This window comes from Salvelinus alpinus, chromosome 14, assembly GCF_045679555.1.
Source record: "Salvelinus alpinus chromosome 14, SLU_Salpinus.1, whole genome shotgun sequence".
Lineage (NCBI taxonomy): Eukaryota > Metazoa > Chordata > Actinopteri > Salmoniformes > Salmonidae > Salvelinus > Salvelinus alpinus.
Window position 1 is genome coordinate 11,236,143 of NC_092099.1, and position 26,021 is coordinate 11,262,163.

Below are 26,021 nucleotides of genomic sequence, written 5' to 3' on the forward strand. Positions count from 1 at the left end.
GGAAATGTTTCTCTCTTTCTCCCATTTCATAAAATACCCTTGTGCACACAGGCTCGTCCAAGTAATTATCCAGTTTTTCTGAGCGACAGTAAGGATTTCACTTGCCCCGAAGCAACGTCATACCCGGTTGGAGATGAGCGCATTTCTTATCCAAGGAAAATACGTTCCCACTTGAATACTGGTGTGGGGGGAAGGGGGGTGCACGAGCGCGCAGACACCTGGGTAAACTTGTGCGCTTTGACTACTACCCGTGAATCGAAAATGAACAACCATTTCGATGCCGAGCAACGCACAAATCCAACCAATGTTACCAAGGCCAATACAATTTATTACTTTTGCGTTATAACGTCAACATTAATTGTCCACACGGAATCTGCTGGGTCATTGGGTTTACTTTTCTGCCCAAGGTCTGGCTGCATCCCATCATCCCCGGGCTGTAGTATCCTTGCTGCCAGATTAAAATCGCTGTGCTATTGGAATTTGTGTGTTTTAGTTAAGACGTGCTTGTCACTTCTTCCTCTGGCATTTGAGCTTTGAATCTGTCTGCCAGAGAGAGGACTATGAAGAGGTTAACACATTTCACCACGGATGTTTCTTCCCTCTTGACCGAGTAATCGAACGTTAGTGATGCACCCAAAGAGGAGTTCAATGGATTTTTTGCGCGTTTCGTGGAGGTTCTAAATCCTGCAGATCACCAATTCTGCAGGACGTCCCAAGAAAACAACAACACATTAATTGACGGCTCTAATTTTTGGACGTAATTTTTTTTTTTTGTAGGATACTCTCATCATGACGATTCTATTATCTCGGACTCAACTTGCCCTGTTTTTCATTCTCCTATGTCCGGTCAATATCATTGGGTTATGGTGGTAAGTCATGCTACATACAATTAACATGTGCTTCCAGTTTAGTTGCAAATGGAAATGAGGTTTCTCAGAATAAAGTGTTTCTGTCATCTGATGTTTTGTAGGCTAGGTTATGCACGCGTGTCCATGTTTTTTGATGTGTCCATGTTCTGCATATTGCACTAAAATACAATTCTGGATCCGACTCTATTGATACAACCACTATTCAAATAGCCTTGTATTGACAAGTGTAATAACATGGTAACACGTTCGATGACCTTGACCGCATTGTGAAGCTTTGTCTTCAATTACCTTCCAATTAAAGATTCTGGTTTTCTTAACCTCTCACCATATTGCAACCTTACTCAAATAAATTGTAACGATTGACAAAACAATCTCTGTCAGTCTCCCAACATTTCTTAATTTACCACACAATAATTTTTCTAACCCGCATTTGTATTGTTGATAACAAACGAATCTATAAAATGTGGTTAATAAGTAAATAAAAAAGTAAAATAAAAACGAAAGACCCTGATGTTATGCCTTGGCTAGACAGAAAGATGCAGCTGCAACTTTTGGAGGTCTGCCTTTGTCTGTAGTAAAAAAAAAAAAGAGAAGATATTAGTGCTGTCAGAGATGGAATTTTAGGTGGACCTTGAGGCAGTGCCTATATGTCATCATAAAACAATTCTTTGTTCAGCACTCTGAGATATATGAGACTTAAAAAGACAGAGCCAGATTTGTTATTAAGTATAATACAGTCATTTGAGACATGCACATCTGAAGAGGGATGTTAAGATAAATCAAACCATTTCAAGTTTGCATCTCATCCAATCTCGATAATGGCCAGCTATTAGTACTGCTGAACTGTGAACATCTCTCCTCTAAGACAACATTGGAGCACTCAGGTGAGCACACCTGGAGGTCCTGCAGTTTGACAGGACAAAGATGCTTTCTGTTGAGAGCTGGGCATGCCATCACACTCCTGTCTCTCTACCCCTTGTCTTTTGAAGCAAATGATTGTCAGCGTGACCAGACAGACAGGATGTCATTTGTGGGGAAGATGAAACGTCCAGAGATAAACCCATTCTTTCAGAGCTTCTTTGATTAGGCTCTAATCATTTGAACAGAGAGCAGTGAGACCAGAGAGTGTGGAATGCCTTTGCAGGTTTCAGGACAAGTAACCTCCTGATCCTCCTGGGTAAGTGTGGGTCATAGTCTGGCAGGCAGCCAGGAGCGTGGCCCACAGGTATGCATATAGCGTGTGCCATTCCCACTCACCCGGCTTGGAATGGGTCCTGGACCAGTCTACAGTTCTGGATCACCTGCAGAGAAGCACTTCATTATACCAGATATTTATTGTTCTCACTCCCATTTCAAAGCAATACATCTTTCTGGAAAATTGCATGATTTCCAATCCAGGCCAGAGGGATGGGATCAGATAAAGATTCAATGACAAGGCTTGGCCAGGGATACTATGTACACTGTTTAACCACAGAGTATGTGGCCTCTGCCGATTTCCAGACGTTGGGATTTTTCAGTGCACACGTAGGCCTCATGCTATCCTCACTTATTGCAAGACAAACATGTGACAGACAGCAGCGGTGCATCGGTGTCATGCAGGACCCCGGGTTCCAGTGACTTGATTTAGTGTTGAGTTCTAGCGATGATTGGGCCATGGCTCTGAGCCACGGACCACAGAGCTGAACCCAAGCCACTCTCTAGCTAGCGATCCAGCCCTGTCGTGACTGACTTCATATCCAGCATACTTAGAGGATTAAGGAGGATGAAATTCACTCGTTTGCAAATTGAAAAAAGGCCACATATCTACGGCCATGCAATTCATAATGTAACTTGAGGTACACATACAGCTAGAAGAACGGCTTATCTCCAAAGGATCATGTCGGCCTACATTGAGACTGATTATTTGGATACTTGTCCTTTTATCAGTGTTTCCCGCTCTATTTTGGTCTCCGGTTATCTCTATGCTATTTAATGCGAGGCGCTGCTTAGAGGGCTCTTGATTGCATAGATAGCGATACATCCTCATTTATGTTATGATTGTTTCAACGTTATCATGTCCAGGAGCTTTACTGTGACTGATAAATCAAAGGAATACAGACACATGGGCATGGACAGGGAAGATTGAATGCTTGATTTTGTAGTTCCTTTTACGTGTGCTTATAAAGAGCACTATCCTTTATATTCAACACTAATAGCATCATGTTCCTCTTAGGGTCCTGTTCAGGTTAGTGCTGGTTTGGATTAACGCTAGAACACAGTATGGTGGTCAAGACAGACAAATGTCTTCATCTACATATTGCTGGAACCATACTCAGACTTGGTCAATGCCAGTGTTCCGGGCCGGCCCCACGGTTGCTATAGGGGGCCCGACAAAATTTTTGTATTGATTAATATTATTGTACAAAAAATGTTGAACTCAGTCCGTGTCTCAATTTACTGTTGAGAGTTAGAATAGTAGACTACACAAGGTGCAATTTGGAAATTTGGTTACGCAGCAGTTTTTCCCTTGTTATATCAGCAACATATCACTCAATTAGCCCATGTCAGCAACATTTTTGTAGATTGGTAAGTTAGTTTAGCCAGCTATTAAAACTTGACCCATGGCAAAATGAGCAGAATTGCATGAAGTTTGTTATAAAATAGCAACATTTTCTCCACCCCATGGGAAAATGGGGGGGGGCACACAACAACATTTTGCCTAGGGCCCCCAAAAAGCTAGGCACGGCCCTGTCATTGTTCAAGCTGCATCAGCTGCTCATGTGATATTCAAGCATTTCTTTTGAATTGGGCTAGGAGGGTTTGCCTTTGACTTTAACAATGACACAGGACTTAGAGAAGAAACTCTGTCCAACATGGGCTGCTATTTTTTACGAGTCTACACCTACTGCAGTAAATCCTGGTCCCTTATTTTTGTGAGCAGCTCGCTGAGCCAATTTCAAAGCTGTGATCCTAGCATACAGATTCACGCAGGTTTGAAGGCCATGACACATCAGATAATCAGGGGTTGTAAAGACCCGGGGTGTCTGCTAAGTACTGCATCTGCAGATCTTAATTACACAGGGGTGTGGATTCATTGGAGTCAGATCTGTGTAGGAACACTAGAGCGTGCTTGAGATGTATTCCCCTGTAATTCGTTTCTATGGAGACGTTGTCAATACATTGAAGGATGTAGTCGTTGACGCTGGACTGTCGGAGTCAAGTTCTCACACTTCAGCGAAGATAACTCACATTGTGGGCATTAAGTTGCTTTTCACTCCCCACTTTTAGGACAATGTGAATTATTAGGCTTTTAAGAATTTCTATTTGCTTAATCTGTGCAGCCATTATGCTATTTTTCAGTCTTTCAAGGACAAGTGTACAGCATGTTGGCAGTTCAGTTTGTAGTTTTCCATGACGCTATAACTAAAAAAGGTACATCTAACTGTACAAGTAATTGGTATTTTGATTGAATCACAGATATACAGTGACATTTCAGACATTGATATATAAATGGTTTCTACTTCAATAAAGTAATTGACTTACTCGAGATGGGATGCATTCCATTTTAAGAGCAACGGTCCCGTGTCTCATGCTTCTTATCAGACCGCCATGCTAGGGATTGGAGAGAGCGCTTGTTTGACTTGTTAAAACAAACTCACGAGGCAGATGAATGTTATTACTTAGAAAGATTAGCTGTGACAGGGGTGAGTGAAAAGCAATGAGGTATTCTCACACACTCCTACTCCCACATAATGATAAAAATGGACTCGAGGTTTACGGATCGCACCAGCTGAACTGGAGTCAGATGCAGAGTTGTTGAATAGAGGGAACAGGGGGATAGGGCTGTTCTCACATTATGTCATAGCAACTGTCATGGGAAGTACTGGTGAGAGTTCACAGTGTTGGACCTGAGGCCCGTACTCCCATTAGGAATTGAAATAAACAATTGACCTAAGTGTAAACATACATCTGTCAACGCGATGTAAAAAACACAGCAATTAAGATGCAACTTTCTCTCTCTTTTCTATGTTCCCCGACGATCAGCACAGCTTTACTATTTCTCTCCACACCTGAAATGTCTTTTTTGCACAACTATGTGATGTCAAGTAACCAAACTGCCTGATAGAAGAACACGTTCATTTAACTTTAGTGCTACTTCTAGGTAAGATACTTCTCTGAAATGTAACAAGACCTCATGATAATGTTATGCCACTGTAGTATGACACGGGAGTTGTAGTCACAGTCTATGTGTTGTGTGCTTCCCTGTAGGGCAGTGGGGAGCCCTCTGGTTATGGATCCCAACAGTATCTGCAGGAAGACCAAGCGACTAGCGGGAAAGCAGGCCGAGCTGTGCCAGACCCAGCCAGAGATCGTCCACGAGGTCGCCAAGGGTGCCAAGCTGGGTGTACGGGAGTGCCAGTACCAGTTTCGCTTTCGCCGCTGGAATTGCACCAGTCAGAACAAGTACTTTGGCAAAATACTCCAACAAGGTGAGTGAGGACTTGTCGTAATGGAAATAAATAGGAACCTTTAATAATTACCCCCTAGTTTTTCTAATACCTCAACACACATGCTGCCTGACATGGAGAATGATCATCTAAGTGCCTTTCTCATGGTTCAAAAGTGTATCACTTAGGATGTGACCCCTTGACCCTTTGAGAGCACAGCCAATGGCCTCACTTCAATTTCAGGTCTGATCCCAAGTACAGTGGAGAACAAGGCCATCTGTTGTACGTTAACAAGACAGATTTACACTTGACTGCTCCTCTTTTGCATTAAATTGCACACTCCAAATTGATCTCCTAAATTGCTTCTCATAACCATTGATCTCTCACATCAACTGTGCTCTTTGAAGTCAGAAATAAAAACGAATGTAGGGTCCTGCTACTATGCAATTATTGTCCTGCTTTTTGTACGATGTCTCGTCCTTTTTCACCTTTCAGTTCGCGGTTCATAGAGACCATTTTGTGTGTACCAACAAGGAAGTGTTATGTCAACAAGCCAACGTTTAGATCCAATACAGTGTATCCTTTATCAGTTGTATCTTCTTAACTGTTTAGCTAATACATGGCCTTTAGAGGATGTCGTTCATCTTCAAAACAGTTAAAGTACTAACGTACCGCTGGCACTGACAAAATTCCTGTTCTTCATCGTCAGTAATCTGATAACAAGAAATGCCTATTCTAACTTTCACTAAAAGATTTTCTGTCTCAAAGAACCTCTACTTAGTTCTTAAGACTAAATTCTGAGTTAAACATATCTCATGCCATAGTCGAGCCATATAAGCAATTCCAGACGAAGCCTGTAATCTCCTGTGGCAAAGCTAAGTATTCTGCGGGTGCTTTAACATAATTTTGGTCGCACAATGAGGAAGATCTGGGTATTAAGATGATGCCTCCTAAAGTGCTAGATTACATGTGTCATCTTCCTGTAAACTCTGGTTTGTAACTTTCCTGTTTTGTTGCTGAAGGCCAGCAGAGGGCAGAGTGCCTGTGGTGTGGTATGTGACCACTTATTGGACTGATCAGTTCATAGACAGTCTGATCTGAGTAGCATCTTTCTGCCTTTAGTTGAGTGTAAATTGAGTGAATAGATTTTGCTGTCAGGATTAGGCTACAACATTAGCAACTCCTTTCAGAGAACTCTGTGAAACTGCTAGGTAAAATGGTAATTAATCGTAAATTCCTCCATGTCTTTAGGTAAGGCTTAAGTGCTCCTCTGTTTTGAAGCATTCAGCACAATTATCAAGATGTACCACTAATGACCATTTGTCAGTGCAGGGAGATCTGCAAAGACAGGTTCACTTTCTCACATGCACGCGGTGGGCTGGGGCTGCTGCACAAAGTAGCTTACATTTTTCTCCCTTTGCAAAAATAACTTGAGGCAATTTTTTTCTATATTTAAATTTATAATCCAGAGCTGTTGTTGTGTTGGCTTCTCGATGCCAGAGGTTAACTGCTATCCCTGCTGGCTGCTTCGACATGTTGTCTCATGGTTATAATGAAGTAGTTAGATGTGCTCAGAGACAATATGTGGTTGTGATTAGATATAATAATCATAATGTAGTCTGAATGTAATTTCTATTGCCACCTCAGGAATGCAACTCAATATTAATTTGTCAGAATGTTCCTGCTTCTGTCTGCTTCTCTGTCAATCATCATTTGGGAGCTTTGCATCGCCTGGCTTGGCAGAGATGTTTTCTCCAGACTCCTGGAGAGAAAACAACCACCGCACGTTCTAGGTCCTTCAGTAGTCCTTCCTTATGAATGTGACACACTTAGTCTGAGTCCAAAATGTCATCCTATTCCCTATATAGTGCAATACCTTTGGGAAAAAGGTGTAATTTGGGATGCATACTTATTATTATTAGTAGTACCCATTGCCTTGATGACAGCTTTGCATATGCTTGGCATTCTCTCAACCAGCTTCACCTGGAATGCTTTTCCAACAGTCTTGAAGGAGTTCCCACATATGCTGAGCCCTTGTTGGCTGCTTTTCCTTCACTCTGCGATCCACCTCATCCCAAACCATCTCAATTAGGTTGAGGTCGGGTGATTGTGGAGGCCAGGTCACCTGATGTAGCACTCCATCACTGTCCTTCTTGGTCAAATAGCCCTTACACAGCCTGGAGGTTTGTTGGGTCATTGTCCATTTGGCCACTTTGAAGAATCTCAAATATAAAATATATTTTAATTTGTTTAACACCTTTTGGCTACTACATGATTCCACATGTGTTTTTAATAGTTTTGATGTCTTCACTATTATTCTACAATTTAGAAAATATAAAAAATAAGGAAAAAGCCTAAAATGAGTAGGTGTGTCCAAACTTTTGAGTACATTCGGAAAGTCTTCAGACCCCTTGACTTTTCCACATTTTCTTACGTTATGGCCTTATTCTAAAATAGATTAAATAGTTTTCTTTCTTCATCAATCTACACAGAATACCCCATAATGACAAAGAAAAACAGTTTTTTTTTTAAAATGTTGCAAATATATTAAAAAGAAAAAACACAATCACATAAGTATTCAGACCATTTACTCAGTATTTTGTTGAAGCGCCTTTGGCAGTGATTACAGCCTTAGGTCTTCTTGGGTATGACGCTACAAGCTTGGCACACCTGTATTTGGGTAGTTTCTCCCATTTTTCTCTGCAGATCCTCTCAATCTCTGTCAGGTTGGATGGGGAATGTCGCTGCACAGCTATTTTTAGGTCTCTCCAGAGATGTTTGATCGGTTTCAAGTCCGGGCTATGGCTGGGTCACTCAAGGACATTCAGAGACTTGTCCCGAAGCCACTCCTGCGTTGTCTTGGCTGTGTGTTTGGGGTCGTTGTCTTGTTGGGAAGTGAACCTTCACCCCAGGCTGAGGTCCTGAGCGCTCTGGAGCAGGTTTTCATCTTTCCCTTGATCCTGACTAGTCTCCCAGTCCCTGCCTCTGAAAAGCATCCCCACAGCATGATGCTGCCACCACCATGCTTCACCATAGGGATGGTGCCAGGTTTCCTCAAGACGTGACGATTGGCATTCAGGCCAAAGAGTTTGAATCTTGGTGTCATCAGACCAGAGAATCTTATTTCTCATGGTCTGAGAATCCTTTAGGTACCTTTTGGCAAACTCCAAGTGGGGTGTCATGTACCTTATACTGAGGAGGGGCTTCAGTCTGGCCTCTACCATAAAGGTCTGATTTGTGGAGTGCTGCAGAGATGGTTGTCCTTCTGGAAGGTTCTCCCATCTCCACAGAGGAACTCTGGAGCTCTGTCAGAGTGACCATCGGGTTCTTGGTCACCTCCCTGACCAAGGCCCTTTCTCCCTGATTGCTCTGTTTGGCAGGGCGGCCAGCTCTAGGAAGATATTGGTGGTTCCAAACATCTTCCATTTAAGAGTGATGGAGGCCACTGTGTTCTTGGGGACCTTAAATGCTGCAGACATTTTTTGGTTTCCTTCCTCAGATCTGAGCTTTATGGACAATTCCTTTGACCTCATGGCTTGGTTTTTGCTCTGACATGCACTGTCAACTGTGGGACCTTATATAGACATGTGTGTGCCTTTCCAAATCATGTCCAATCAATTGAATTTACCACAGGTGGACTCCAATCAAGGTGTAGAAACATCTCAAGGATATTCAATGGAAAGAATGCACCTGAGCTCAATTTCGAGGGTCTGAATACTATTGCAAACAAGGTATATATAGTTTTAGTTGTTGTTGCTAAAATAAAAAAATTACTTTTTCCGCTTTATCATTATGGGGTATTGTGTGTCGATTGATATGGACATGTTTTTATTTTATCCATTTTAGAATAAGGCTGTAACGTAACAAAATGTGGAAAACGGGAAGGGATCTGAATACTTTCCGAATGCACTGTACCTTGACTTGGAAGAGTTTCAGTGTTGGATAGTCATAGCCAGCTAGCTAACATAGCATCCCTCTATGTTTGACCCGGGTGTTTGAGTAGGTTAAACTTGCTAGCTGCATTTGCTAGCTAATTAAGTGAAAGTGACAAAAATGACAAAATCTCTCTCTCGCTCTCTCTTGCTCCTCCATTTTTGAATGAATGAATTTGTTCAAAACTGTTCAACTATTGTCTTTCTCTCTCTTTGAGTCAACTACTCACCACATTTGATGCAGTGCAGTGCTAGCTGGCTGTAGCTTATGCTTTCAGTACTAGATTCATTCTTTGATCCTTTGATTGGGTGGACAACATGTCAGTTCATGCTGCAAGAGCTCTGATAGGTTGGAGGTTGGAGTTGATATAATTACTGTGTAAGTCTATGGAAGGGGGTGAGAACCATGAGCCGCCTAGGTTTTGTATTGAAGTCATTGTGCCCAGAGATGGACGGAAGCTAGCTGTCCTCCAGCTACACCATGTTGCTACCCTACAGAGTGCTGTTGAGGCTACTGTAGACCTTCATTGCAAAAAAAAATCATGTGTTTTAATCAATTATTTGGTGACATTAATATATTTTGTATCGTTTTATCTAAAAAATTATATGTATTATGTTTTTATGAAATTCGCTGAAGAGGATGGTCCTCCCCTTCCTCTGAGGAGCCTCCACTGATATACAGTACCAGTCAAAAGTTTGGACACACCTACTCACCTACTCATTAATAAAGAAGGTTCTTTATTTGTACTATTTTCTACATTGTAGAATAATAGTGAAGACATCAAAACTATGAAATAACACATGGAATTATGTAGTAACCAAAAAAGTTTTAATCAAAATATATTTTAGATTCTTCAAAGTAGCCACCCTTTGCCTTGATGACAGCTTTGCACACTCTTGGCATTCTCTCAACCAGCCTCACGAGGTAGTCACCTGGAATGCATTTCAATTAGCAGGTGTGCCTTGTTAAAAGTACATTTGTGGAATTTCTTTCCTTAATACTTTTGAGCCAATCAGTTGTGTTGTGACAAGGTAGGGGGCCCCATTTGGTAAAAGAGCAAGTTCATATTATGGCAAGAACAGCTCAAATAAGCAAAGAGTAACAACAGGCCATCATTACTTTAAGACATGAAGGTCTGTCAATGCAGAACATTTCAAGAACTTTGAAAGTTTCTTCAAGTGCAGTCGCAAAAACCATCAAGCGCTATGATGAAACTGGCTCTCATGAGAACCACCACAGGAAAGGAAGACCCAGAGTTACCTCTGCTGCAGAGGATAAATTCATTAGGGTTAACTGCACCTCAGATTGCAGCACCAAATAAATGCTTCACAGAGTTCAATTAACAGTCACATCTCAAGATCGACTGTTCAGAGGAGACTGTGTGAATCAGGCCTTTATGTTCGAATTGCTGCAAAGAAACCACTACTAAAGGACACCAATAATAAGAAGAGACTTGCTTGGGCCAAGAAACACGAAGAAACACGAGCAAAGACCGGTGGATATCTGTCCTTTGGTCTGATGAGTCCAAATGTGAGATTTTTGGTTCCAACCCCCGTGTCTTTGTGAGATGCAGAGCAGGTGAACGGACGATCTCCGCATGTGTGGTTCCCACCTGAAGCATGGAGGAGAAGGTGTGATGGTGCTTTTCTGTTGACAGTGTCTGATTTATTTATAATTCAAAGCACACATAACCAGCATGGCTACCACAGCATTCTGCAGCGATACACCTTCCCATCTGGTTTGCACTTAGTGGGACTATCATTTGTTTTTCAACAGGACAATGATCCAACACACCTCCAGGCTGAGTAAGGGCTATTTTACCAAGAAGAAGAGTGATGGAGAGCTGCATCAGATGACCTGGCCTCCACAATCACCCAACCTCAACCCAATTGAGATGGTTTGGGATGAGGTGGAGGAAAAGCAGCCAACAAGGGCTCAGCATATGTGGGAACATCTTCAAGACTTTTGGAAAAGCATTCCTCATGAAGCTGGTTGAGAGTGTTAGGTTCTGAAACATGGAGTGAAAAACTAACGGACAACTAGTCAAAGCTCAAACCAAGTTTATTCACCCAATGGTTCAAACAGCTGAAAGACAAAGACATATTTACACAAGCCCATATATTTATACCTTCCTCCTTTGCCTCGTCTCCTCCTTACACATCTGGACAGCCAATGCATCTCTGTTGCTAAACAGAATTTAGTGATGCGTGTTCTTTCTCACTTCATCTGACCTGACCTTGGCCCAAATTCCTCACTCCTCACCAACTCACGACTGTCCTGTTTACTGGAACCATACTGTGGCCCTCTCCATAGGATACCTGATATCTAACAATAACATGTTCTGACAGAATGTAAACTTTCTGCATTCCCCTCTCTCACTCAGTAGATTTCTATACCCTCGGTTCTAATATGATAACATGAATAGGGATATTTCATATTTCAAGTTTAGAATTTAGTACCCAACAGTCCCCCCTTTTGAACATTACCTCCATACTGTTCAACTCATTTAAACTTGGAATTACTTATAAACTAACAGGAAATTAAACATGATTAACCTCCACAGTTGATTATTATGTTTACACCTCCGAGGCTTATGGCCTCTGATCTATAATTACACTATGCACCCTGCTATTTCCATCTCTCGTCGTTCAACTGAGGATGACATTTCAGCTGAAGCTTTTGACTTCCTCCATTTCAGATGGACCGTTTTACTTTCTCCACTTCCTCCTTCTGGTTCCTAAGAGAGTGATAGCACAAGACTTGAAAAGCAGAAAGAAACACAAAACATAGCAAGTATTAATAATGTGCTAAGCTATGCATAATTATATATGCAAAGACAAACTGAAGTTTGATAACATGACTTTTCCCACTCGCTCTTCACCTGACTCTATGCCTTTGGGATAATTTCCTGCCGGGTTCCTCAAAAATGAAGGCCCTAAAATACCTCCTCATGCCTCACCCAGACTTCCCCCTGTCAGGCCACAGGTTACAAGAGGTGTTCCCAAGCCATGTCATTTTCACTTCGCTGCCCATCTCCTTCTCGAGATACACGTGCGGTGGCCCTAATCAACTTCATCTCATCCTGAGGTAAATCAGCACTGTATATACGTTTCAACATCAATGCCTTCAGAAGATGATATCCCAACAATGCACTGATCGATCTAGGACTGAACCTTTCAGATACTCCCTACATGTCTCCCAACTCATACCCGGTTCCCTAGCCACCAACATCTCCAATGACCTCCTATATTCTGCTACAGTCGGTACCGTGGGTAATACTTTCCTGAGCTCCGGTTAGGTACACATCGCTCATCCCAAGGCCGATCCACACCCACCCCTTTGTGAACACCCTCGTTACAGTGTTTATTTTGGGTTCCAACGGTTGATAAGCAGCCACCGTCTAACACTTTCTGTTTACCGTCAATCGGACTCAATCTTCTGGGAGAAATGTCAAGTGTTTGCTGGCTGTTAGAAATGTGGGAGATATTAGTGGAGTTGGAAGAGTATCCAACCTTACAAAACTCTGAGTCACATGAATCTTAATCACACACTGCAGGAGATGTGATGATACTCCTTCAGTGAACTTCCCTTCCGGTGAGATGGCCTCCTGTATACAGGGATCTGGAGCTATTCTTTCAAGCGTTGTACCTTCTTTGACAAACGGCTCACTGAAAGTTGACAATAGTGTCTGAAATGACAACACTATCTCTGCTACTCTCACCATGATCTGGGTATGTGTGATGTTCAGTTAAACTTCATAGTAGTCTCTATATTGTGCACAGCTGTCATTCCTCTCCTACGAGCTATCCCCTGTAACAATATACAAAGTGGTATCGTTCACCAGAGACTCGATTACCCACTTCCTTAATTTATTAGCCACACAAATCTCCACCCCAGTCATATTAAATTCTGCTCTTCCAATTCCCTGTAACGTCAACGCCTTGGATTTTGGGACGCCTGTTACGGCTCTCGTTGGTGAAAGGAAGAGTGGACCAAAGCCCAGCGTGGAAAGTGTTCATGATATTTATTTTCAAAAACACTCAAACAAAATAACCAAAGTGAAAACGAAAGCGCACAGTTCTGTCAGGTACAGACACGAAACAGAAAACAAGATCCCACAAAACCCAAACGGAAAATGACAACTTATATATGATCTCCAATCAGAGACAACGATCAGAGACAACAGCTGCCTCTGATTGGGAACCACACTCGGCCAAAACAAAGAAATAGAAAACATAGACTTTCCCACCCGAGTCACACCCTGACCTAACCAAACATAGAGAATAATAGGGATCTCTAAGGTCAGGGCATGACAACGCCATAAAATGCAGTGATATCGGTCCTGCCAGAATCTGCAACTAACACTCCGTAGGACTGACCCTTGACCCCCCTCATCATACCATTTACACTGACAGATTTCTATCTCAGTCACTAGTTCAGCCCCTAAATGAGTATGTAAGTATGCCTTCATTTACTCATATGCATCTTCTTCACCCTGTCGCTTGACCATAAGAATAGTTTGGTTCCCATATTCACCCCTTAGGATGTTGTCCAGAGTATAATTACTCCAACAAGCTATCTTTCCCCAGGTTTGTGGTCTGCTGGTGTCTAAACATTTCCCTGACCACATTTTGATCGTATCTAGCCCCCATTGTCAGATTAGTACTGTGACGTGGTAAGGTTGGACCCAGGTGCAGAGAAGAGACCAGACAAGGAATCAGTGGTTAAGGATAAACATAATACTTTACAGAGAAACAGAAGCCGCAGGATCACAGTACACTTGAAAGCCAACAAACACTAAGTCTCACAAACTCACTCAGGTAACAACCGCACACAGTAAACAATTCAAGCTTCTGCAAAGGACCACAGAAAACACACCTCTTTTAAGAGGGACATCATTCAAATAATAAGACACACCCGAGTAAAATAAAAGTCTCTAGTCTGGTGCCAGGAGAAACCATGACAAGTACGTAACGCTTCATCCATCCGATCCACATAATCGCGTAGTCCTTCTTTCAGTTGCAAATTTTACTCGCATCCGTCTAAACAATACATTCCCAACTGTAGTTAAGAATCCCTGAATTTCATCATTTGCTGTCGCTGGGTCACATGCTTCGCGTCCCAAGGATCAAGCCGACGTTCGATATCCCTGTGCGAGTGCTGGTAACATGACCCTTGGCAAAAGCGAGCGTACAATATGATTGTAATCACCAGCATGGAACCCAAGAATTCTGCCTTGTTTCCTCAGACAACTGATAAATTCCTGTCCCTCCCTTACTGGATCTGGTGTCTCTTTCATAATACTACGCAATTTGCTCATTGGCTGATGGTGATGCTGAATTTGGATCCGTACTTGGGGATGTGCGTCATCAGGAATAGGGTTGTCCTCCCCTGGTACTATTTGTCACGGACAATATGCAACTGGGGTCGCGTGTGTTCATACTGGGTGCACATCTCTACGATTACCTGGATAATGCTAATCACTGTCCAGTCCGGTACTACTATATCCAGACTTGTAATTTGCCTGTCCTCTGCCTCTCGCAACTCATATCGCTCTTTTGCCTCTTCTGTGACCTGTTTCACCTTATAGCATGTGGTGAACGGCGGATGGGGTGCAATTACATATACTCCTCCACACGTATTTTAATACTGTTGACGTGCAACCATGAGTTGTTTTATTTGTTTTTGTCTATCCTCAAGGGCACCCTCTAATTCCTGGTTTAGGTTTTGACTCTTTTCTAGCGCAATGGCCAATTCCTGCTTTTGTTCGTCTAATCCAGGGCTCTCCAACCCTGTTCCTGGAGAGCTACCATCCTGTGGTAGCTCTCCAGGCCCCAGAGTCTGCAACACCATTAAGCAAGGTGCATCACCAAGCAAGCGGCACCATGAAGACCAAGGAGCTCTCCAAACAGGTCATTGACAAAGTTGTGGAGAGGTACAGATCAGGGTTGGGTTATTAAAAAAGATCTGAAACTTTGAACATCCCACGGAGCACCATTAAATCCATTATAACATTTTTTTATGAATATGGCACCACAATAAACCTGCCAAGAGATGGTCGCCCAACTCACAGACCAGGCAAGGAGGGCATTAACCAGAGAGGCAACAAAGAGACCAAAGATAACCCTAAAGGAGCTGCAAAGCTCCACAGCAGAGATTGGAGTATCTGTCCATAGAACCACTTTAAGCCGTACACTCCACAGAGCTGGGCTTTACGGAAGTGGCCAGAAAAAAGCTATTGCTTAAAGAAAAAAATAAGCAAACATTTTTGGTGTTCGCCAAAAGGCATGTGGGAGACTCCCCAAACATATGGAAGAAGGTACTCTAGTCAGATGAGACTAAAATTTAGCTTTTTGGCCATCAAGGAAAACACTATGTCTTGCACAAACCCAACACCTCTCATCACCTTGAGAACACCATCCCCACAGTGAAGCATGGTGGTGTCAGCGTCATGCTGTGTGGATGTTTTTCATCGGCGGGTACTGGGAAACTGCTCAGAATTGAAGAAATTATGGATGGCACTAAATACAGGGAAATTCTTGAGGGAAACTTGTTTCAGTCTTCCAGAGATTTGAGACTGGGACGGAAGTTCACCTTCCAGCAGGACAATGATGCTAAGCATACTGCTAAAGCAACACTCGAGTGGTTTAAGGGGAAACATTTAAATGTCTTGGAATGGCCTAGTCAAAGCCCAGACCTCAATCCAATTTAGAATCTGTGGTATGACTTAAAGATTGCTGTACACCAGCGGAACCCATCCAACTTAAAGGAGCTAGAGCAGTTTTGCCATGAAGAATGGGCAAAAATCCCAGTTGCTAGATGTACAAAGCTTATAATGTAATAAAATGTATGCACTCTACTGTAAGTCGCTCTGGATAAGAGCGTCTGCTAAATGACTAAAATGTAAAATGTAATGTATAGAGACATACCCAAAGAGACTTGCCGCTGTAATTGCTGCAAAAGGTGGCTCTACAAAATATTGACTTTGGGACTTTTGGGGGGGTGAATAGTTATGCTCGCTCAAGTTTCTTGTTTGTTTCACATTAAAAAATATTTTGCATCTTAAAAGTGGTAGGCATGTGTAAATCAAATGATACAACCCCCCCCCCCCCCCCCCCCCAAATCAATTTTAATTCCAGGTTGTACGGCAACAAAATAGAAAAAGTGACAAGGGGGTGAATACTTTCGCAAGCCATTTCGCAAATTTTCTGCATTGACTGACCTTCATGTCTTAAAGTAATAATGGCCTGTCGTTTCTCTTTGCTTATTTGAGCTGTTCTTGCAATAATATGGACTTTTAGGGCTATCTTCTGTATACCACCTCTACCTTGTCACAACACAACTGATTGGCTCAAACACATTGAGAAGGAAAGAAATTACACAAAATAACTTTTAACAAGGCACACCTGTTAATTGAAATGCATTCCAGGTGACTACCTCATGAAGCTGGTTGAGAGAATGCCAAGAGTGTGCAAAGTTGTCATCAAGGCAAAGGGTGGCTACTGTGAAGAATCTCAAATATAAAATAATAATTTGATTTGTTTAACAATTTTTTGGTTACTACATTACTTTCATAGTTTTGATGTGTTCACTATTATTCTACAATGTAGAAAATAGTACAAACAAAGAAAAACCCTTGAATGAGTAGGTGTGGCCAAGCTTTTTACTGGTACTGTATATACAAAAACAAATGATTTAAAAACATACTTATTTAACATTGCACACATTCCTCTCTGAATGAGATGAGACATTGTGACATAATGTCATAATAATGTCAATGAAATTATCCCAGTTGGACATGGGATAAATTGGACAAATATAAATGAACATTCATACATTTTCCATACCACCAACACTTAAAGTTGTGTACTATTTCAACCTCTCACTGCTCCACTGAGGCAGACAAATCAAATCAAATCAAATGTATTTATATAGCCCTTCGTACATCAGCTGATATCTCAAAGTGCTGTACAGAAACCCAGCCTAAAACCCCAAACAGCCAGCAATGCTGGTGTAGAAGCACGGTGGCTAGGAAAAACTCCCTAGAAAGGCCAAAACCTAGGAAGAAACCTAGAGAGGGGTGGCCAGTCCTCTTCTGGCTGTGCCGGGTGGAGATTATAACAGAACATGGCCAAGATGTTCAAATGTTCATAAATGACCAGCATGGTCAAATAATAATAATCACAGTAGTTGTCGAGGGTGCAGCAAGTCAGCATCTCAGGAGTAAATGTCAGTTGGCTTTTCATAGCCGATCATTAAGAGTATCTCTACCGCTCCTGCGGTCTCTAGAGAGTTGAAAACAGCAGGTCTGGGACAGGTAGCACGTCCGGTGAACAGGTCAGGGTTCCATAGCCGCAGGCAGAACAGTTGAAACTGGAGCAGCAGCACGGCCAGACAGTTGTTAAGCTTACTGATTTTTCATGTATTTTCAATATAATAATTTCTTCACACCTGTGTTAAGGCACAGTGTGCATCCAGTGAACACCAATGTCCAGCTACAGTCAGAATACTCTTGAACATTCCTCTGGCTCGAAGTTGAGAGCTTGAGAGGAGCTTATGGCCTTGGACTCTGCATGATGAAAGAAATATGTGTTTTCGCCATTCAGAGATCAACAGAGCAGCTGCATTGAGTCAATTATCAGATTATAGTAAAAGCTATGCAATATAAGGCTATGCATACTTTTTAAGGTGGAATGTGTATAGTTTTGGAGTAAGTGTATTCGCCTATTTTGTGAATCTTTGGGGATTACTTGGTGTGCTCACTGTTCTATGACCTAATAGAATGGATTTCAGGTATTCTATTAGATATGTGCTGTACAAGACTTGACTGCGACACATGGAAGCAAAATCAATCAATGAAAAGTATTCACACTCGTCAGGCTTTGTCACATGTACTGCTACAGAGAGGGGCCCTGGGTTCCCTCCATTTTTTTTTTTTTACCTGAACCCATGCGTCATTGACTCAAAGATTGAGTATTAAAAAAAGATTAGCTAATTCCTCGTGAAGCCCCTTCTGGCACCAAGTGATCTCCCAGGCAAGCCCAGGCATAGGCTGCTGGAGAAGTTTGGAATTTGTGTCTTGGAGGAAATTATAAAAGGGTGTTCAAATCAAGACATATACATTTTCATAATCTCCTCTCTCTCGTAGTCATGTAACTGGGGTTTTAGCATCTTAGTCAAGAGGGTCGGTCACATTGTACAACTGAACAGACACACTTTTCGATTGTGTTTGTAATAAAGTTTCGTTTAACTTTACGAATTGAACGTCTTCTATCCAATATAGATATGAGGATTGCATTACACATTGGTGTAGTAGCTAAAGACAAGCGAAGCTAAGGGACATTAACTGAAACAACACTTGTAACTTGTCTAGACATTGAACTCTTTAGAGATTCGGGGGGGGGGGCTAAACAGTTGTCTGCAGTTGTTTTCTCTAGTTCCACCTCTCCTGCTGAAACAGTAAACAGGTGGGACTGTTAGACGTCTCCCTTCAATCCCTCTATGGATGCTTCTAAAATGGCACCCTACTCCCTATGCAGTGCATTACTTTTGACCAGAGCCTTATGGGCCCTGGTCAAAAGTAGTGCTCTTTAAAGGAAATAGGATGCCATTTGGGACACAGGCTATATGAAACCTCCTGCAACAGCAGCTGACGTGACTGGCCTGTCTAAGAGGAGTCTCAACAGAAGTTATTGAGTTAGTCAGCGCTACCCCTTCTGTACACTCAATTGGCCTGGGAGGAGAACATTTGTTTTCCCCCCAGATCTATACAGCTGGTTGAACCTGAGAACAAACAGTGATGGTGTGTGAAAGGGAATGGCCTGCACAATGCACATGACAGGCAGGCAGGGAGGGGCTTTATTGGAGCAGTGTGTAGGGAGGACTGAGGAGAAATCAGGAGGAGGTGTGTTCAGGTGGGATGTTCTAGGGCTGGAGCTGGGCTGGGGCCGTTCAGGTGACTGTCAAAGCTGAGCTAGGCTGGGGCTGGACTGGTCTCAGGCTGGGGCTGGGATGGGCTGAGGCTGGGCTGGGGCAAGGCTCGGGCTGAGCTGGGTCTGGGGCTGGCAGGGAGACGCCACACACACAGAACAGGCCTGTATGGAGCCATCACTGGGTGTGCAGACAGACAGCTGGTATTCATATCACAGGGTGCTGGTCTGCAGGGCCCTCGCACGGCACCGATTCTGTTTCACTAGATTTAATGAATCCCATTCACTGAATCATGCGATATGGAATTGGCACAGGGCAGAGCGGTGACTGCACGCTCATGTCTTCCAGCTCCAGAAAATAAGTCATTCATTTTAGCTTCGACACAATGGACTGCTAACTGCCTACCTCCCTTCCCCCAGTTCCTGAAAATATAGCAGCTAGAAACAGTGAATAGAGATGTTGTCGACAACTGGCCTAAATTACACCTGGATCTTTTCCAAAATGACAAAGAACAGGGGAATCTGCAGTTGCAGCTGTACATCCCTCTGGGCCAGGGTGGTAAGCCCCCCTTCTACAGAAATAGCCCTGCAGCTGTGTCTGAGATACCAGGGGTATTGAGGATGTACCCCAGTGTTTTACCCAAAAGGATCCGACCTTTCTGTTTCCATCTACGCGGGCCGGCACCCGTGTCTCACTGGGCCTTGGCTCCAGCGGACCTGCTCTAAGTTGGAGCCAAGGCCAGGCCGTGGGTACTTTTCTGCTAGGATTAACATATCAATGGCTAACTGTGAACTTGAACACCTTCGCACAAAGCAACCGTCTTGAATGCTGCAGAGGTTGTTGGTTCTTCTCGCCACAAGTCTGTAGTGTCACACTCTGGATTGAAACACAATAACACTAGTGCCCACATTAACATAAAACACTGGCGGCCCACTCATTTGTAGGCCGTCATTGTAAATAAGAATTTGTTCTTAACTGACTAGTTAAATAAAGGTTAAATACAAAATAAATTAAAATTGGAAAAGCACTAAGTGCCCTGGGTCACTCTTTGTTCACTCCTCTGATGACACCCGTGTGTGTGTGTGTGTGTGTGTGTGTGTGTGTGTGTGTGTGTGTGTGTGTGTGTGTGTGTGTGTGTGTGTGTGTGTGTGTGTGTGTGTGTGTGTGTGTGTGTGTGTGTGTGTGTGTGTGTGTGTGTGTGTGTGATATCTTTCAGACATCCGGGAGACAGCGTTTGTGTACGCCATCACGGCGGCTGGGGTGACCCACGCGGTAACGCAGGCCTGCAGTATGGGGGAGCTGCTGCAGTGTGGCTGTGAGGCGACCAGGAGCAGGGCTCCCCCCCGGCCTGCCTCCTCCTCCACCACCACATCTGGCGAGGGAGTCAAGTGGGAGTGGGGCGGCTGCGGAGACGACGTGGAGTTTGGCTACGAGAAGTCCAAGCAGTTCATGGATGCCAAGAGGAAAAAGGGCAAGAGTGACATCAGGACGTTGATCGATCTCCACAACAATGAAGCAGGACGACTGGTACAGTGAAACTTTTATTTTTTTAATAACGGGTGTGGCAGTCCCACTCCTTTCGTACTTCTTCATGCTTTATTACAATGGATATATATAGGTAGGAAAGAACAGTGGGTCGAATTCGAACCCATCCTTGCAGTTGCACAATGTTAATGTGCCCCAAGAGGCAGTAGCTTATACAGCTCTAGACCTCCCCAGGCGGTGAACTTTTTATCATTCACTCCAAACACACTTCATCTCCTATGTTTTATTTGATCTGTGCTGATATAAGTAAAAGTACAGGCAATGATACTTCAGAAATGTTTTGGATTATGTTCACCTGATACTTACTTTTATTTTTTTTGAAACAAAGGTGAAAATTAGATTTAGATGCTGATAGTCTTAATTGTCTAGCTGAATGTTCCTCCTTTCATCCAATGCATCATCCAAGACAGCCTCTAGCCATAGTTCTATAACACCGTAAACTGATACTTGAACAAAAATCATGTTTCTGAACAAGGAAACAAGTGTGTGCCACACAGTTTGTTTTCAAGCCTTTAAGGCAAGCTTAAAGCTGCTAATATTTCTCCTTATAAAACGGTGATTTTCCCCAGCTCTTTATGAAGGACTAAGTACATGTATGTTGACAAAGTGAAATATTGAAATACAATGACTTTCTTGTTGATAGGGAGAGAGGAACATTGCAACATTGATCCCGTAGTATTTCTTTCAGCAATGGTGGCAAGGGTGTGTGTGGGGCGGGGTGCATTGCTACTAGCGTTAGCGCAATGACATGCTAGCTGTTCCCATATACTTCCAGTCATTGAGCCAACGACTATCCATTTAAAAACGAGTCTCGGCAGAAGCGGTGGAAAGAATTTAGCAGCGGTGGTCCATCGCTGCTAAATGAATATAGGGGAAACACTGACTCAGTTTGGAGGTTGTCTGCTCTTGAGAAGGTAATTACAGGTTATTGCTCTGAATTTCCTGGGACTTGCTCACCCTTGTCAGTATTGCTTCATCACACTATGTTACACTGTCACACAAGCCAAAACCTTTTCAAGGGGTCAGAGACAGGTAAATGGGGAGGAGTGGCTGTGTAGTTGGGCCAATTATAGTCTCAGGAGGACATCTTTGGAGAAATAACATACAAGAAGCAAAGGGAGCCCAAATGTAGAAACAACAACGTGATCTTAAAGAGCTACTGAGAGGTTAGAGCAGTGCATGCTGCCAGAATGGGTTAATTAGCACAAGTATAATTGAATGATCTCTGTTCTGTTCTGTTGTCAAGGTCTGGGAGCTCTATGAAGGCCAGAGGCAGGAGGGGGAGGTAAATTCCTTCTGTATAGCGTCTGCTTTTATCTCACCTATCTATCTCTGTGTCTTTACTACAGGCGGTGAGGAATTATATGAGGACTGAATGTAAATGTCATGGCCTGTCCGGGTCTTGTACACTCCGGACCTGTTGGAAAAAGATGCCTCACTTTCGGGAGGTGGGTGACCGCCTGCTGGAGAGGTTCAATGGAGCTTCCAAGGTGATGGGAGGCAACGATGGCAAGACCCTGGTTCCTGTGGGCCAGAACATCAAGCCTCCGGACAAACAGGACCTGATCTACTCGGCCGAATCGCCCGACTTCTGCTCACCCAACAGGAAGACAGGCTCGCTGGGCACGCGGGGCCGCATGTGCAACAGCACAGCCATGGACGTGAGCGGCTGTGACCTGCTGTGCTGTGAGCGTGGCTACCGGGACGAGACGGTGGTGTTCGAGGAGAACTGCCTCTGCCGCTTCCACTGGTGCTGCGTGGTGCAGTGTAAGAAGTGCTCAGTGAGGAAAGAGCTCAGTCTCTGTCACTAGCATTACCACAGAGGAACTTGGTTGGTTTCAGGCCTCTTCAGCCTCACAGGAATGATGCACTGAGATCAGGCTCCCACAGTTCCCTTCAGGAGCATGCTGAAAGAAGAATGTCTTATCTAGGATCATCTTGGACAGACAGCTGCAGTAACTCTCCTCTCAAGCTGTAGGAACAGTCCAGAATGGCCACTACTTCAGTGCTCACCACATAGAGCTCTATGACCCTGAACTTAGGCTCTTTTTAAAAGTTACATTTACAGCTCCCAGAACTTTCTAGAGCAGAATGCCGGGTCCCATGTCATATAAGACAATCAGAAAGTTTGGTACTATTCTCAGTCATCTGTACAGAGCTGTTAGCCTCTAAAGCAGTGGTTCCCAAACATGTTTGCACAGTGAACCACCCACCACAAGTCTTTAGAATTAGCCATTTACCCAGAAAATAGCATACCAACTGTTTCTAGCCTCAAACCCAATGCTAAGACCCAATAAGAACATGGGGCCTACAACCCACCATTAGGGAAACACTTTGCATAGTCAGTTAACCATGTAACTACGAGGGGTGACTATTGTAAAGAAACCATAATGACTTTGCATGTGGAAAATAAAAATATGGTCATGGTGATAAATGATTTTCCTATGTAACATAAATGTCCTTCATGTGAAAGGTGGACATGTTCAACATGGAATACAGGTTTTTTGTATCTAGCACAAAGTGTATAAAAAAGGGAAATGTGGGGTTGTGTTTTTGGAAGACGAACCCCATCTTGTTTCATGGTGAGGAGCTGAACTGACATCCGAGACAATTATTTATGAACATTTTATGACAAGACTACTCATAGTGATACGGTGAGGAACGTGCCTACTATCTCTCTGAAAAGCACTTTGGATATGGGAGCAATCTATGTAAACCATATGTTACATTTTGGTTTTGTTTGTTTGAGTAGTTTGCAAATGGAAAAATATGTTCAGACTTTCTTTTTTTGTTTTTGTACGAGGTGCAGTATCGAGAAAAGTATGATATTATGTTTATCTGTTTAATATAAAGGGCTTTTGTAATGCACTTTCAATTAAAGCATTTGTTACGTTAAGCTTTTTACTTATAGTCATGTTGTGCAGAATAGCCAGTCACAATCACATACAATGCTGACAATGAATCCATACATTTGTCTCTTTGATAAGTCAACTTGCTGAAGTGAGTTGGAAGTTAGAAAGACCATTTATTTTTACTCTCTCCCTACATTCTTTAGAATAGGCAGATAAGATCTCCTTGCTTGTTTTGGGGGGAAATAAAGCATTCACTGTGATTAATAATGATAACGATTCCTCGTGAGTTGTGTTGTACCCAAACACGCTGTACATTTTCTGTTGATGTGCATAGCTATAAGTTATTCAAATGTACTGTGTCGTACCCTTCTTTTAGAGTACGTTTTTTGTTGCAACTTACCTTTCAGGGGTCTGTAAGACAAGAAACCGTTGGCAAAACAAAGAGAGAGTACGATGAGAGATCACATCGCTATAATTTATTGCCAATATACCATGGTTTATGACCAGATGATTTCTTGCCAGAGGGTTCATAGTTAATATTGTTACCATGACAGTGACTACACACTGCACAGGATCACTCTATTCTCAGAGCTACTAGCTCTATCTGTGGAATCAGCAACATTTTGTGTTTAATTTAATCTAAATACAGTTTTTGTACAAAAAGAATATCACTTTAAGGGAGAAAGACTTGGTAAAACCGAACTATTCTGAGATTTACTACAATATTAGGCATTCTTTACATACAGTTATGTTAGCAGTAGAATTGATCACTTTACCATGTTAAGTTTGGGTTGTAGTTGACCAAATTATGAAATCAGACCAAATGTGACATTTCATATGTGAGATATATGCATGACTAAGCAAGGTCTTGGCCTATCCATTCCCCATAGAACAACTTTTGGACTTGTTGGGCTGCCAGGAGCGTTTTACTGTTACTGTATGTATGTTTAAACAGCCCTTGTCAAAATGGAAGGTTGTTTTCTGGATTCAAAGCAAGAGACAAGTTTAGAAAACAGGATTTTGTCATGGAATGTTGAATGATTTAAAGAGCATTTCTCAGCATTTGTTTGGATTCTCAGACATCATTTTGATATTCTCATACTTAGTTGTTCATTGATTAAACTTTTATTATTCTACAAAGTTCATTTCATGTCCATTTAGTTATTTTCCAGTTACAGTATTTATATACATTTTAATAAATTGACAATTGCGTTTCTGCATTTACTATACAAATAAAAAGTAAACTGTTCACTCTAGTTTTCATTTATTTGTATTTTTTGTTTTCTGGTCTGTGTAGCAATGAATTCAAATTTCATTTTTTTGTCTTGTTTTAGTGCCTTTCTTTGTTAGACCAAGACAAATCAGAGATTTAAATGCATAACCCTTTATAAACGGGTAGATTTATAGAAACGTATGTCACTTTTGCCTTCCGTTGACCTTCAACACGTTGTGTAAGTGTTATTCATATTAATTGTCTTCATGCTTGGTCAGGGTGGAGGGTTTCACCTCACTCCCTTCCAATGACCATTCTGGAAGATATATTTTCAACACTTCTGCTTCAACTATATCATTTTGCCACCCAACAAAAAATGTGTTGTTATGAGTTATTTATGATGTAAAAATTAAAAAAACTCCTGCTGTATTAGTTTGAGCCTTGCAAGTTGACACAAGTTCATTTTTTCCAGGAATTCACATTTCAGTGGAGCCAGCAGTGTTTAATACAGAGGTAGGCCACAGACAGGGAAAGCGCCAGGAGCGCTCTCTCCTCAAGCTGCCATGGTTCAGCGTGGGTAAAGCCAGAGGAACTGCATAGACAGTGGATAGATTTATAGAAGCCCTGGTATTAATGTGGCTGCATCTCTCTGCATGCCTGCCGTCTTTCAATGGAGAGGTGTACTTTTCCACGTCTCCCTCCGAACAGAGCCCTGAGGAATGTGGTGTATTCGGATATGTGTCTGCCTGTGCCCGTTGATTGTAAAACACACAGAGACGTTAATGAAGGCCTGCCACTCTAAGTGGCTATATGTCATGAGGCAGACACATTTCCTTGGATCAATCAGACCAATATGACTCCTCCTGGGGTAATGTCTGAGTGAAATGATGAATGAACTCTCGGTGGTCTAGTCACTGAGCTTAGAGGTTCTCATTAAAGGTGCATATTCTAGATACTGGAACCTTTGGCAATGTCCCAAATGGCAACCTATTCCCTATTTCCAGCCCTACTTTTGACCAGGGGCCACATAGCTCTGGTCAAAAGTAATGCACTAAATAGGGAATAGGGTGCGATATGGGATGCAGGTTTGTCACAGAGTGTAACTGTTGACACGAGAACAATTGAAAGACAGTTATCATGACTTAGACGTGAATCTCTTCTCGTTGGCTCCTTTCCTTGGGGAGATCGTTCTCTGTTGTCAGTCAGCTTGAATCTTGACCAGGAACAAAGGCGAGAGTAAGAGCAAGAGTAA

At 42.6% G+C, this 26,021-nt stretch overlaps 1 protein-coding gene across 1 annotated transcript; it reads left to right on the forward strand.

Moving 5' to 3' along the window:
- The first annotated feature begins 209 nt into the window (after positions 1-209).
- LOC139538409 (protein Wnt-6-like) lies at positions 210-25,125 on the forward strand. Its single transcript, XM_071340400.1, has 4 exons — positions 210-869; positions 5,118-5,338; positions 20,376-20,686; positions 22,054-25,125. Exons 1-4 carry the CDS (start codon positions 790-792, stop codon positions 22,513-22,515), a joined length of 1,074 nt encoding a protein of 357 aa, XP_071196501.1. The 5' UTR covers positions 210-789; the 3' UTR covers positions 22,516-25,125.
- Positions 25,126-26,021: the final 896 nt, after the last annotated feature.

What these genes read in the sequence shown, in the direction of transcription:
- LOC139538409 (XM_071340400.1), top strand. Translation starts at nt 790, where the DNA reads ATGACGATTCTATTATCTCGGACTCAACTTGCCCTGTTTTTCATTCTC. An exon ending in AATATCATTGGGTTATGGTG is followed by an intron (nt 870 to 5,117) that starts GTAAGTCATGCT and finishes GCTTCCCTGTAG; the next exon opens with GGCAGTGGGGAGCCCTCTGG. An exon ending in ACAATGAAGCAGGACGACTG is followed by an intron (nt 20,687 to 22,053) that starts GTACAGTGAAAC and finishes TCTTTACTACAG; the next exon opens with GCGGTGAGGAATTATATGAG.